The sequence below is a fragment of the Neltuma alba genome, unplaced genomic scaffold, assembly GCF_004799145.2.
Source record: "Neltuma alba isolate B1F8T4 unplaced genomic scaffold, ASM479914v2 tig00011404_pilon, whole genome shotgun sequence".
In the NCBI taxonomy this organism is placed as follows: domain Eukaryota; kingdom Viridiplantae; phylum Streptophyta; class Magnoliopsida; order Fabales; family Fabaceae; genus Neltuma; species Neltuma alba.
In genome coordinates this window covers 131,814-145,235 of record NW_021636091.1, presented here as the reverse complement: position 1 = coordinate 145,235, position 13,422 = coordinate 131,814, and the positions used below count along the sequence as shown (strand labels likewise).

The 13,422-nt window shown below is 31.4% G+C and overlaps 2 protein-coding genes across 4 annotated transcripts; both read right to left on the bottom strand.

Moving 5' to 3' along the window:
• Window positions 1-1,255: 1,255 nt before the first annotated feature.
• Window positions 1,256-5,099, bottom strand: LOC114712956 (mitochondrial import inner membrane translocase subunit TIM22-4-like). 3 transcript variants are annotated; one of them, XM_028897520.1, is made up of 5 exons: window positions 4,997-5,099; window positions 4,286-4,490; window positions 3,919-4,109; window positions 3,753-3,825; window positions 1,256-1,732 (listed from the first exon to the last, which is right to left on the bottom strand). In XM_028897520.1, the coding sequence occupies exons 2-5, from the start codon at window positions 4,443-4,445 to the stop codon at window positions 1,647-1,649; spliced, it is 510 nt and encodes a 169-aa protein (XP_028753353.1). In that variant the 5' UTR covers window positions 4,446-4,490; window positions 4,997-5,099; the 3' UTR covers window positions 1,256-1,646. The 3 variants fall into 3 exon arrangements, with proteins under 3 accessions (XP_028753353.1, XP_028753352.1, XP_028753351.1); XM_028897519.1 differs by having other exon boundaries at window positions 4,286-4,506; window positions 4,990-5,078; XM_028897518.1 differs by having other exon boundaries at window positions 4,990-5,078.
• Window positions 5,100-9,903: 4,804 nt separating this feature from the next.
• Window positions 9,904-10,398, bottom strand: LOC114712951 (probable calcium-binding protein CML18). Its single transcript, XM_028897512.1, has one exon. It carries the CDS (start codon window positions 10,396-10,398, stop codon window positions 9,904-9,906), a length of 495 nt encoding a protein of 164 aa, XP_028753345.1.
• Window positions 10,399-13,422: the final 3,024 nt, after the last annotated feature.

The window sequence follows — 13,422 nt, the reverse complement described above, 5'->3', positions numbered from 1 at the left end:
AAAAATTAGTCAAAATATCATGCGTAGTTTAAGCGTATCTGATCATGCCTGCTCCAAAAAAAAAAAAAATTAAAAAATTTGATATATAGAACTAGGAATGTGTAACAACTTCAGATAAAATTTGATGTTTGCATTGTAATTAAATAAATTATTAATATATTCTTCCGGTTCTAAATATAAAACCCATTTTATAATATAAATTATATTACAAAATGCGTCTTATATTTAGTACTAGAAGAGTATTATATAAAAATTTAATTTCCTATCATTATTTATTCAGTATGTAATTATGTATTCAAGCAGATCTTATTTTGTAATAGGTTACTATTTCTTTTTTTAAAATAATAAATTATTAACTATAAATATTTTGTGCATATGTATTGCAATTTTTTATGAAATTTATATGATTTTAAAATTTTAAACGAAGCTACAATATTATAAATTTGTTGATAAATTTATAGCTTGTTTAGGAATATTTTAGGCTGCCTAATAAAATGTTCTTTTTTTTTTTTACTGAAAATAAAATGTTTGTATGGAGGAAAGTTCACTTGAAATCAAATTTATCCAGGTCAAACTTATAGTCACATGATGAATACAAATCTCATTGTTTCCCAATAGCAAACTAATAAACCTTGGCAATACTTCAAATCTAAATTAGTTTGTTGAGTCACTTATGACTCATACATCATTATACATTTATTATAGAGACTCAAGCAGAGAAATGAATGGAGAAATCATTGCAATTGCAAACCATTGATTTATATTTAATAATTTGGATTTGATATTTTCAAAAGCATAATTTAATCTATATTATTAAAATTTGATTTCAATAATTTAAAACTGTAATTAAGAAGAGAGAAAGAATAACACTCACCATACTCTAATCTTTTACTCTAAAAACGTTGGTCCCAATAAGAAATTTTGACTCCTTAAAAGTATACAAAAGGTCTCAAGTTTGAATATGTATAAATGCAAAAACACTTGTTTAAGAAAACTATTCCCAAAACCGACAATGCTCAAATTTGATAAGAGTCAAATGTATTCTTCCAGCATGTATTAAAAAAGTTTTAAAAAAAGAAAAACAGAGAAAGCTCTACCTTTGCCCTTCTATCAATCCTTATTCTTCCAGCAGACATCAAATGTTCTTTTTACTTTGGAAGAATAATTGTTCATCGCACACTTTTTTTTTTGGGGAATATGTAGAATAAAATACAACGATAATTTCAAGATCAAGAGATATAGTTTCATCCCCTTATTATGAAAATAAAAAAAATAAATATTATTAAATAATGATTACAAGAAGTCAAAAACATAATAATCAAATGTCTTCATTCCCGCCAAAAATTAAATTTCCTTGTAAACCTCACTTCAAATCTAGTATGCCAAACACTGTAAAATAGGTTTCCCAAAATAAGACTTTCAGGGAAACCTCAAGGGAAGTATTGCTAATGTGTATCATTTTAGATCAGAGTTCTCCGTAGAGACATCATGGTATACAATAAATTATGAGTGTGAAAAAAGATCCTAAATTCTGTGTGCTCCCTAGCATGTCCCTTCAATCCCTTCATTGATGGGCGAAAGATCCTCAGCTTCAATCTATTCAACCTAGATAATAAATCAAACAAGCTTGGCTGAAGTTAATTAACTTAATCATGGCCCTCTAGAAATTTCTCTATCACGACTGAGAATGCTGCAAAACCAGCACAACCGGCGCATGCCGCTTTAGGACCACCTAGAACCAGAAAACAAAAGAATGGTAACAGATAAGATTGAGATAAAGCCAGAACGGAATAATATAATTAGTAAATCCATACATTTCATCTTCTGATTTCTTGAATAAGTTTCAACTTGTCTTCGTTTCCTTTTGCTTAATTTCTTTTGTCCATTTATTTTTCTCTTAGTTGATTTTCCCCTTTACAGCCTCTAATACACTATTCCTCCAGCCACGATTGCAATTACACTTGGATAAAAAACAAATAGAAAAAGGAAATACTAAAGAACTTTCTGAAATATAACCAAAGGATTCACTCCAGCACTTGCACATTATAGAGTTAACTCTTAAACTCCTTACAAGTCTAAAGCTAATGTTGTATACTCGGATCCCCAAAACTTGATGGTCAAACTCTAAATCCTTTAAATTTGCATGTAGCTTTCCTGTTTATGCAAGTTTAGCAAGTTTTCTGTCCCCACTTATTGGGCCATTTAAACTCTTACTGCAGCCTAGATTCCAAAACATATGCTACAAATTATCCTATAAATAGGTGAACCAGTGTCACGTTGGAGAAAATAGTCCAAAACTTGCATAAATCCCTTTCTTATAAAGCAAAGCTAAAATATAGAAGCTGAGAATAGTTGTAAACTAGTGATAAAAGACAAGTAACTGCTATTTTTACAGTTCACGTTCTATTTATCAATAAATTCTATGCTGTTGAGGCTTTATTTATTTATTTTGGATAAAATGTTCAAATAATGAGCATCGACTATCAACTATGAAGGATTTGACATTCGTGGTTTTGAACAACTAATTTTCACTGGTGATATTTGTCATGGTCATGCTATGTTTTTCCTTTTCAGGATTAGTTTGCACCTGTATGGCTGTATGAATTGACTCTACAGGTTGTTTGTGAATTTGCATAATAAACACAATCGTTTTAGCGTTTAACATCCATTACCAGGTAACGATATGTACAGTGTAGATGCTACAGTGGACGTCACTGAAACTGCTTTCTACTCAATCAGTTCTAATTATGTGCATGATTAGCAGTAACTGATGAAGCCTAATGACTTCAAGGTGCATGCTAAAGCAAGAGGGCTGGACAGGTGGATGGGGGTAAACATGGCAAATGCCGAGGAAAACTAACTCCAGCGTATTACAAGTATACGGACTGAGGTATATGAGAGAGAAGGCAGTCTCTTAGAGATGGCTCAAGAGGGAGGTCTGATAGCATTAGCTGATGTGAAAATTACAGCAAAGAACCGGAAGAAACCTAACTTTGCATGCTGCTAGAACTCTATTTTGCTTTCTGCTTGTTTATCCTTTATTTTCTTGCAGGTTATCTTCATAATTTTTTCTGTTGATCCATTTTCCTGTACTTGGCTTGGCTCTTGAGCTATCAGTTTCAGAGCACTTCAGTACTCTCAGGCAGGACTGAATAGCTTTGTTTCTTTCCATAAATGCCAATACTGGAAAGGCTTCAGCAGTTATCAGCACTGATGAATTCTCCAGTTATTGTGCTCCCCATTTCTTTTTGTATATAATTTTAGATCCTTTGCCAATTGCCATATCTAGTTTTTATACTTACATCTCTACCAAATTGTTGAAGCCATTTTGAATTCCTTTATCCGTTTTGGAAGAGAGACTTGCTTAGAACTACCAGACGCCTGAAGATATGTACTAGCAGACTATTTTCCCGCCTAGAATACTTGTTTTTCCCCCTTAAACCAATTTTCAATTTCTCCAGACTGTCAAGTAACCTTTTAAAGCACTTTACTCCTCTTTATGAAAATGAACCTTAAGAATCTATCTCCCTCATCCCTAAGCTCCAATTAACCAAGAGTAAGTAAACCTTGAGCTCTAATATGTCCTGGTTGTTTCTATTACTCGGTTTCTGGCCCAAGAAAGGTAAAAGGTTATACAGTTGGGCAGCACATATGGAAAGTAAATAGGTCTAGAAAGCACCACATATAGAGAATGTAAAAAGGAAATTTAAAAATGAAAAAAGCAAGTATAGTTCGAATTGGGGAGGAGTTACCTTTTGCTGATATAGCACCTCCAGTAACACATCCAGCAACAACTGTATTTGTTGTGTCATGTTTAGCTCGTGCCTGAAAAAGATATTATTAAAAAAAGAAAGAAAAATAACCTGACAAGTTTAATCTAATAAAAATCTTCAATCAAAAACTTCATGAGAGTCGCACCTTCTCAACAACACATTCAGCTGCTGAGAATATCAAACCCATGACAGCAAATGCTTTGGCTGAACTCAAGCTCCTTCGTCCCATCTGCTTTGCTTGATATATTAGTTTTTGCCTCCCAGTCATTTCATCCTCCATCAGATGCGTGTCCATGGATCCGAGAAACAAACCCATGAACAAGCCAATCCCACCTCCTAAGAACATTACATTAAATGATAAAATAAATATGTGGCCATAGATAGCTTTCCATGTCTAGGGTGAAGATGAATGTTTATTAAATCACATCTGGAGCCGGACAATTCAATTTATGTAGAGGTAAAATTATGCTTTGAAATCAAAAAATTGGAGAATGAGGCTGCTACTGTCATACCCATCACTCCACTTACGACGCTACGCACTGCACAATTGTTCCAAATGTCTTGACCACGAATTTCCTCAACTGTGGGCAATCTTATGGGTTGAATCTGAGGTTTCTCGGCTTCTTTCAAGGTCGAAGAGCTTCCAGATTCATTTCCCGAATTATCAGCCATTTATATGGCTCAGATCCAAAATATGCAAGAGTTAACTGAAATCCCCTGTAAAACAGAGCGTTTGGAAAAAAAATGAGAATTCATAAAAAGGATGTTAGGCACAGTCTCTTCAATTTCCACTACCAAAACAGTACTCAGCACAATGAAGGGTCAAGATGCCAAATAAACAGGTTAATCTCAAACTTCAACAATCTCGACGTCAATTATGAAAAGTTTTCGCAATGAACAACTCAATTCCTATGAAAGTATCACAAGAATGAATAAGAAATATGTTGAAAATCAACTGTCGTTTTCCCTTGATCCTTTCTTTAATTCTCACTCCCTCCTATCAGACATAGCCTTAACTTCTTAAACTTTCCTCCCGAAACAAAACCATATAAACTTAATATTTGGGCACTAATGCAACACCTTCTAAGAATTTTTTTTGCGAAAACCAATCAAAAAAATTCGCGACACCAAGATCATTGAGTTCAACATATTGTGCAGAAACAAGAAAACAAAACCAAATTCATAAACACAAAAGCTTCCTCCACATTGTTCTTACTTGTTACCGTTGATCTGGAACCAAGACTTCGGGTCGACGACGATGCACTACAGGGGCTCGGCAAACGGTGGCTGGCTAGGGTTGACAGGAAATTTTGGGGAAGAAGTGAGCGTCGAACGGTCGAAACCTCGAAGGAAAATTGGAATTCAAAGATGGCAATTAAACAAAGAAATATAAATCTTTTTTATTTTATAATTCTTGCCAGGAAAAAATAAACAAATCATATTGGGTTGCGTTTCTAAAGGGTGATGGCTTTTGATATTCTGGATTGTCTCCGAAAAAGGAAAGAAGTAATATTCGTTTGATTAAATTTTGTTTTTTATTCTGAAATCTACAGTGAGCTCCCCAAGCTCCATGCATTGCAGGATTGCACAGAAAAATGTCTCCAGCAAATATTTGGATTAGATTTTTAATGTTTGAGATAAGTATACGAAACGAATTTTGTTTCGGATTGCGTAAAAACATTATTTTCATTGGTACTAATGTTTCCCAAACACCCTCTAGTAGTAGGAAAATGCGCATAAATAAATAATACTCCTCATATTCTAAATATAATGTCTATTTTGTAATATAAATGTAAGATTTATTTTATAATCTAAATATTTACACTATAAAATAAGACTTACATTTTGGACTAGAGAAGTAATCAGGAATGACAAATGGCAGCCTGTTTTTATCAATGCATTATAAACGAAAATATTGAGATGATATGTTGTGAAAAGTATTTATCAATGCACTACACTGAAAATTATTTACCGTTTGAAAAAGTTAAATTCATGCAAGTGAGTCTTTTGAAGTATCTAAGACTTGGTCTAGAGATTTACAAGTCTTTCTATGTCAAAGTCTGTATAGACAACTCTTCAAGTTTCACACATACCATGTTAAAATCTCAACTTGTAAAACTTCAAACTAAGGACTCTTCAACTAAAAGAGACCATCTCACATGATTATGGTAAGATTCTTTTAATATACATGATCCTCATATAAGGCAAGCATAGAGCGTACTCGAATTTTAAAGACAGATTAAACAAGTTTTCAGAAAGAAATAAAATTTTAGAGAAATATTATGGAAAACATATTTTCATTTATGAGAAGCAATTACAACACTCGATGTCTTTTTTAAAAACCATAGGCTCGTTTGTATAGGTTTTCTGACTAACTAGAAGACAAACTTAGATTATTATACTCAATAATACAACCTTACTTTATAAAAGTAGATATTCCTGATAAAAGCAAAAGCACACAAAATTAAAGTGAAAACTGGACAAAAGCAAAAGTACACCTCACACTCATACTTGAAGTAAACCTAAGTCTGACATATAGAAAATTGTTCACCCAAAAACAACTTATACCCATTTTTAGTGGTGACAAATGTGATATTTATGTTTCTTAATTGAAAAGTGAAATTGTTGGCCTTTTGTACAATTTCAGTTTTATCTTGTCATTATAAGATTCTCCCATGTGCAATATTCTTGCATAAATTTCTTGTTTGAGATCCCACCAGTTGATTATAAGTTGGTTAGAAGAGCATTTTGATCACCTACCAAAAGATTCCTACAAGTTTAACAATTTACTTGTGGATACTTTCTCAAGTTTATTAGCAAATATCTCATGCTATATAGATTGGGTAATAGGTTGTACTTAACCTTCTATTACTTCATAATTTTCTAGAAGTTGAAAAGTTTAGTTGGACATTAAGAATTTTAGTTCACCTGTGCAGAGAATTATCTAATGCCACCAATTTGATTGACTAACAATGAGATGACAGAATGCTTATTATTAATACATTTGTGAGCACTGACCACTTCCCTATGCTAGCATCGTAACAATCTACGTCTCTATATTCACATTCTTACATCGACCCTCTCTCCTGCCTTTAGTTTTAGGTTTGCTAAATTTACCCACCAAATATTGATGTATGTACTTATTATTGAAATTGTGCAAATTTTAGCATTACTTTTATAAAAAAAGATGAAGAAAATGTAGGACAAAACCCTCATATAATTGTCATGTCTTTACTATGATACAAGAGTTTTCTTCATAAAATGACTAATGCCGAGATAATTTAGTAGTTATATGAATCTCCTAAAATGCGTCAATGATTTTAAAACATTACTTAACAACACTCGAAATATGGCTTACTTCAATTTATCTTATCTATTTTTGTATTATAAAATGGCATTATCTACTAAGATAATTTGATTGTTAGCAATCAATTCATGTCACACCTAGTCATTTGAGAAATCACTACACAATACAACTATGAAACTAGTCATTCGAGAAATCATTACGCAATACAACTATGAAACACAACACCGACAATACAACTATGAAATGCAACAACTACAAATTGGACTCCATAATACTACAACTTCATTGAGGTGAACAGTTTCTTACAAATCTTAACTCTTCATAGGCAAACAATTTCCAGTGTAGAATTTTAGGAAATACTTCCTACATTGTAGTGTTTCAGCATTTTGTTAAATATTTAAAATATATCAATAAAATCTTAGAAAAAAGTAAACATAAATAATATTACCGTTGCTTTTAGCCCAATTTCAATTTGTAAATTGTAATTTATGGTGACTTCAATTTTGTAAAATTTATCCAAACAGATTTTGAGTAGTTTTGAGTATATCAGGTGATTAATACGTAAAAACTCCATGGATATATTGATTTCCATTTGCGGGTAAAGCTACAAGAATCAGCTTTAAAATTAACTAGAGTTTTGAAGAAAAAGCCATTAGCAAATATAACTTTCATCCGATTATATTTTTTTTAACTTCCAACTAGCTTTTAAGGGTTACAAACTATAGTTTTGGCCAATTAAAAGCCATCCAAAACAAGCATTAATAATGCTCCCTTTTGTTATCATGGATTTTTTTTTAATATTATGCATCATGGTTTATTATTTTTGAATATGTTGTAATACTTTGTAAGTTCTTTTTTAATTTTAAGTCTAGTTAAATCACTATGGATTTCTATAATTCTATCCATTACAAAAAACACAAGGGAAGAATCCTTCTTATTAAGAAAGCCCAAGTCAGAGAAAAAGTGAGTGCTAGAGAAAACTCTGTTATTTAAAATGAAAATGAATGATAGTTTATTGAATTAATCCAATTGCTCATTAATTGGATGAGCTTATGGGTTTGATCAAATAACTCATTTATTAGTTTAATACGAATGGGTTTAAATAAAAATGGTTGGCCCGGCAAGCTTTGAACGAGATCCTAATTTCAACATTCAACAATAGGCCTGAAATTGGTGAATCTAAGTTCGATCATCTAGACCAAAGAGAGATTGGATTAAAAAAAAAAATTCAATTAAACAGAAGTTGAGTCTAACAAAAAAAAATTAATATCTTATAATATGATAAACTAATATATAAATCTTCATTGAGATAGATACCTACATTCAGTATATTTATAATACTTCCAATAAAAAGATACATGTACTTTAAAAAAAACAAAAAGAAACATTTTGGCGGTGATTTTGTTTTAACTTTAAAAATTATTTTTACACTTTATGAAATAAAACTTTTCTAATACTCCTCCGGTCCTTAATATAGGACCCAATTCTTAAGGTGGTTTTGGTCCTAAATATAAGACCCATTTTTCATCTTTATCAGTTTTCTCTAAATTATCCCTATAGATACTTCCTTAACCATAATCAAGTAGAAGAGGGAGATGTGGTAGTAAGAAAGATGATTGTGGTGTTTTAGGAAAAATGTGTCACTTTTCTTATAATTAACTAACTTACCTAACTTCCTTAATCTAATCAAATTAGTTAAATGGGTCTTACATTAAGGACCAGATGAGTATGTAAAATTGTTTTTCCACAATCAATTCAAAGTACAAATTAGAGTTGTGCCAAAAAAAAAAGGTACAGTTAGCATTACAATCCAACTAAAGGTTTTTTTTAAAAAAAATGTTTGTTTTTAATGAAAGCAAGGGGCAACATTGGCAAAAAGGGAGTTAATTTTTTTTTTTTAATGAAAGCAGGAAACAGATCATTCCATATTGAAAAAAATACAAATAGAAGAAAACTACAAATCAACATTATTCACCTCCAAAAAAGGGTAGATGGTAAAAAAAAAAAAAGTAGATTAAAGTAAAAAATTTGCTTATAAGCCAACCTAGCCAAAAAAATCAGCTTCTCTATTTTCCTCTTCGTACAAAAAGTTAAGATCAACATGTCAATTCCTGTGCAAAATTCTTCTAGTTGAGTTTATAATAAATTGAAAGGGATGATAACCATAATTATATTGCGTCTTGCAATAGTTGATATAACACTAGTACAGTAACAAAAAACCTCCAAAATCTCTAGTCCTTCAAATAGACTTTCAAATCAGAAAATAAGCACCCAAACAGCATTTGGGCAAAGGTAACATACCAAAAGGACTTATTGGATTCCCAAGAGTTGAACCCAAACATAATTGTGAAATGTATACTTGTACTAAATATAAGTTAATGTACAAATGTGTAGTTTTCGCTTAGAGCTTTGGGCACTCAAGAATTTTTTTTAAATGCGAATTTATCCTAAAAGTTTGAAATCGTAGTAATACTTGTCCCATACTGTTAGAAACTTAACATTAACTATTAAAATAGTATCGTTAACTATTACATATTTTGAATGGTAAGAAATAACATTATTATGATTCTAAATTTCCAGGACCATTTTGCACCTAAAAATATTTCAGGTGCCTAACAATTCTTGAGTGAGATAATTTGTTTGGATAAATTTTTAAACCTTGACATGTATAGCACTTTCACAAGTTCGAATTTTGTACTTAAAAATGATTCTATTATGCTAAACTATACCCTCATTGATAAAATGAAAATAATATGAACAGGTAGCTTGATATTTGAAGGAGCTGTGAGAACTTTTATGAGAGAAGTGATGCGATTTTGATTATCAGCCCCAAGAATTGTTGAAGGCGGCAGAAGTGATTGCCTGAGCGAATTCTTGAAAGTTAATGCAACCGTCGCCGTCGGTATCAGCCTCTTTGATCATTCCGGTGAGCTCCTCCGCCGTGAGGGCGTGGCCCAACTTGGCCATGGAATGTGCGAGTTCGGCGGCCGTGATGTAGCCGTTGCCGTCGCGGTCGAACATCCGGAAGATCTGGCGGAGTTGGTCCTCCGTGTAGGGGCTGTGAGCGTGGATGAGATCCGGCTCGACCATGGCGACGAACTCGGAGAACTCCACCATGCCGTTGCTGTTCCTGTCGGCCTTCTGGATCAACGCCTCCAGCTGGTCCTCGCTCGGCTTCAAACCCAGCGACCGGAGCAACGACCCTAGCTCGAGCTGCGTCAAGCTTCCGTCCTTGTTCCGGTCAAACGATCGGAAAATCTCTCGCAACTCCGCCAGCTGTTCGTCGTCCAGTTTCACCGGTTGCTTGTTTGAGCTCATTCCTGATCCAATGATTTTGAGACCGAGACCGATCGATGATTAATCAATGTGTTTTGCACTTCATTGATTGATTTTCTTGGTGGTAAGGGTCCGTTTTCCGGAGAAAAATTCAGAGTTTCTGAGAATAATCAAATGGTAAGAAAAACATTTGAGGAATTATCAAAGTCTATAACAACTCGCTTTCTCTGTGTAGCTTGATTCTCGGATCTGAACACTACGTGCAGTTTTTCTAGGCGATGATGGTAGTATATTTATCAGGTTTGACCGTTTAGTATTCACATAAATCAGTGATTAATGTCGCTGGCCCCCAAAAAAAAAAAAATCAGTAATTAATGAAAAAAACAATGTGTGATTAATGAATATGGATCCAGTATGTGCTCGTTGCTTATGCCGTCATGCGTACTGTCCAGATTTTCAAAACTACAAAGAGAAGATTTATTATGTTTTAAGGTTTATTTATACTATGTTATGCATGAGATAGTGCAAATTTCCCCTCGCATTTAACTAAAATCGTGGCACTGTTCCTAACGTTCAAAATGCTACGGTAAATGTCACTATTTTAACGATTAGTGTTAGCTTTTTTAGCAATAAAAATAATATCGTTATAATTTTAAAATTTTTGACAAATTTGCACATAAAAAATTTTAGATGCCCAACACTCTTAAGTAAAAATTTTTAGAATAAATTTGCGCCTTAATCCTAACATAAAGGCTAAATCACACTAAACTTTTTCTAAATTTTGAACCAAGACTATAAATAACTCTCTTGGCTCTTATTATTTAAGTTACTTATCATAATTATAACTTACATTAAGTCATTTTAGCTTTGTGTGAATAATCTCGACCATCAATTATACATTTTCTTAAATTTTATTTTTGTATAAATATAACTTGTATATACAAACTTTGAGTTACATGTTATGTATAAATAAGTGATGAATACAATACTACTCACGGAAGAGCTAGCTACATAAATGTAAAAATTTACGAGAATTATTATAAATTTTAAAAAGATGAGAGACATCACATAAAATTTCAAGAATTATATTGTTTGTGATTTAGCCTAATGTAAAATTAAGCACAATAGTTGCATCAAATTTTTTATATCCATCAAGTTTTACAATCATACATGATCATGTATCCTATTTTTAAAATATTACTCTTCGGTCCTATTTACAGGGCAGAGAAAAGACTTTTTTGATCTTATTTATAGAGTACTGAGAGAAATTTTTTGAGTGAATGTACAATTTTACCCTTTATTTATTATTATTGACTTTCTTTACATGAATTATGGTGTATATTAAATAAGAATAAAGTTAAAAAGTTGTTGAATTTTAAATAAGGGTTTGAAGTTTAAGATTTTTCTTGGTATTTATGAAACATGTTGGAAATGACTTATAAATAGGATGAGAGAACTAGTATTTCATTATAAATTTACATGAAATAAAAAAAGACACATGCTATGTGTAATTGGAGAATTTAATATAATGGATATAAAAAAATTAACCTCAGTTTTTTCACAAATTTAAATATAATTTTGTTGGCTACCATCTTTAAAAAATGCATTTCATAATTTTAAAAAATTAAAAATTTAAAACTTTTTAAATATGGTCGTTCAAATTTTGTTTTATACCATAGCTCATGAATTCATTATTCCCTGTAAAGAAAATTTAAAATTATAACTTTACATTTTAAAAAGCCTTAAAAAATGATTGGTGTCTCATACACCACGAGATGTCAATATAACCATTTAAATATGGAAAATTTGGTTAAAACTCCTCATTTGAAAGCTTAGTTAACTAAAAAAAAAAAATAAATGAATGTAACTATAATCCGTGATGTACAATATCTTATTAATGATGTGTAATAATCATTAGTATGAAAGTTATTTGCATATAATAGAAGAAAAGTTACACTCACGTACAGGTTATAATCACACGTGCTTGAATTTAAAGAAGTGTTTGGATGGAATTAAAATTATGATTTTAAAACGACACCAAAAAAAAAATTATGATTTTAAAAGTGCTTTTACGGTATACGAAGTAAAAATATAAAAGAGTTTATCTCGATTTGCAGAAAAGTGCTTTTCAAAAGTACTTCTAATGCTACCCAAATGCCCTTTAAGTCTTTTTAGCCGACTGAGTTTTTCAAACAGAGATTTTTTTTTTTTTTTTTTACCAAATGTCCCTTTAAACATCTACTGATGTGTAGTTCATCAATTAGGTAAGTTACGCTAAATATACAACATTGATAAATTTTGCCCTTTATCAGAATATAGATTAGGAAAGTGGGGATCTGCCTATGGTTTAAAAGAACTTTAACGAAGAACTCTCGTTGGGACATACTCCAGGTACTTCTCGTCATTTTGATCTCATGTAATTTTGTACATTTGATTGTAACTTCTTTTATTTTCTTAGAAATGAAATTCCCTTAATTTTCATTAATGAAAAGAGATACTAGTAAAGATAATGCGACTCATATCTCAAACGCCGGAAATTTCTTCTCGAGTAACGTTACGAATTAATAACAATAATAACAAAAACTTTGCCATTGAAAAGAATAAATAAATACACGATTGATTGATTAATTGAGAGAGAAGTAATTTATTTTATATAAGATGAATATGTGAAAAGAGTTTTTTTTTCCATTAAACATAAAAATACTCGTTTTAATTTCATTCAAATAAATTGTGAACAAGATTATTAAACTCACAAGTTTAAACTTATAAAAAAGAGAAGGGACTCAATAATTTAGATTTCCTTTTGGCCAATAATAATTCAGCATCTTTGGTACTTCTTCAATCCTAAATATAAAACCCGTATATGCACTATATAAGGATTTTATACTTAGAATCGGATGAGTATTTTTTTTTTTGGCCCATAGCATCCTTGATATTTCATACAAATAATGTTAGGATAATGCATCACCAATACGGTCTTGAATCAATTAATTTTTTTTAAAGAAATTCTTGACTTGCGATATTTGATATGTGGAGAATTATATTCAACGACTTTAAATTTATAAA

Excerpts from the sequence above, each read along its gene's own strand:
- LOC114712956 (XM_028897520.1), bottom strand. The coding sequence starts at position 4,445 with ATGGCTGATAATTCGGGAAATGAATCTGGAAGCTCTTCGACCTTGAAA. Across the intron at positions 3,826-3,918 it reads CTGAATGTGTTGTTGAGAAG|GCACGAGCTAAACATGACAC; the intron begins GTGCGACTCTCA and ends TATCTTTTTCAG. Across the intron at positions 1,733-3,752 it reads AGGTGCTATATCAGCAAAAG|GTGGTCCTAAAGCGGCATGC; the intron begins GTAACTCCTCCC and ends TTCTGGTTCTAG.
- LOC114712951 (XM_028897512.1), bottom strand. The coding sequence starts at position 10,398 with ATGAGCTCAAACAAGCAACCGGTGAAACTGGACGACGAACAGCTGGCG.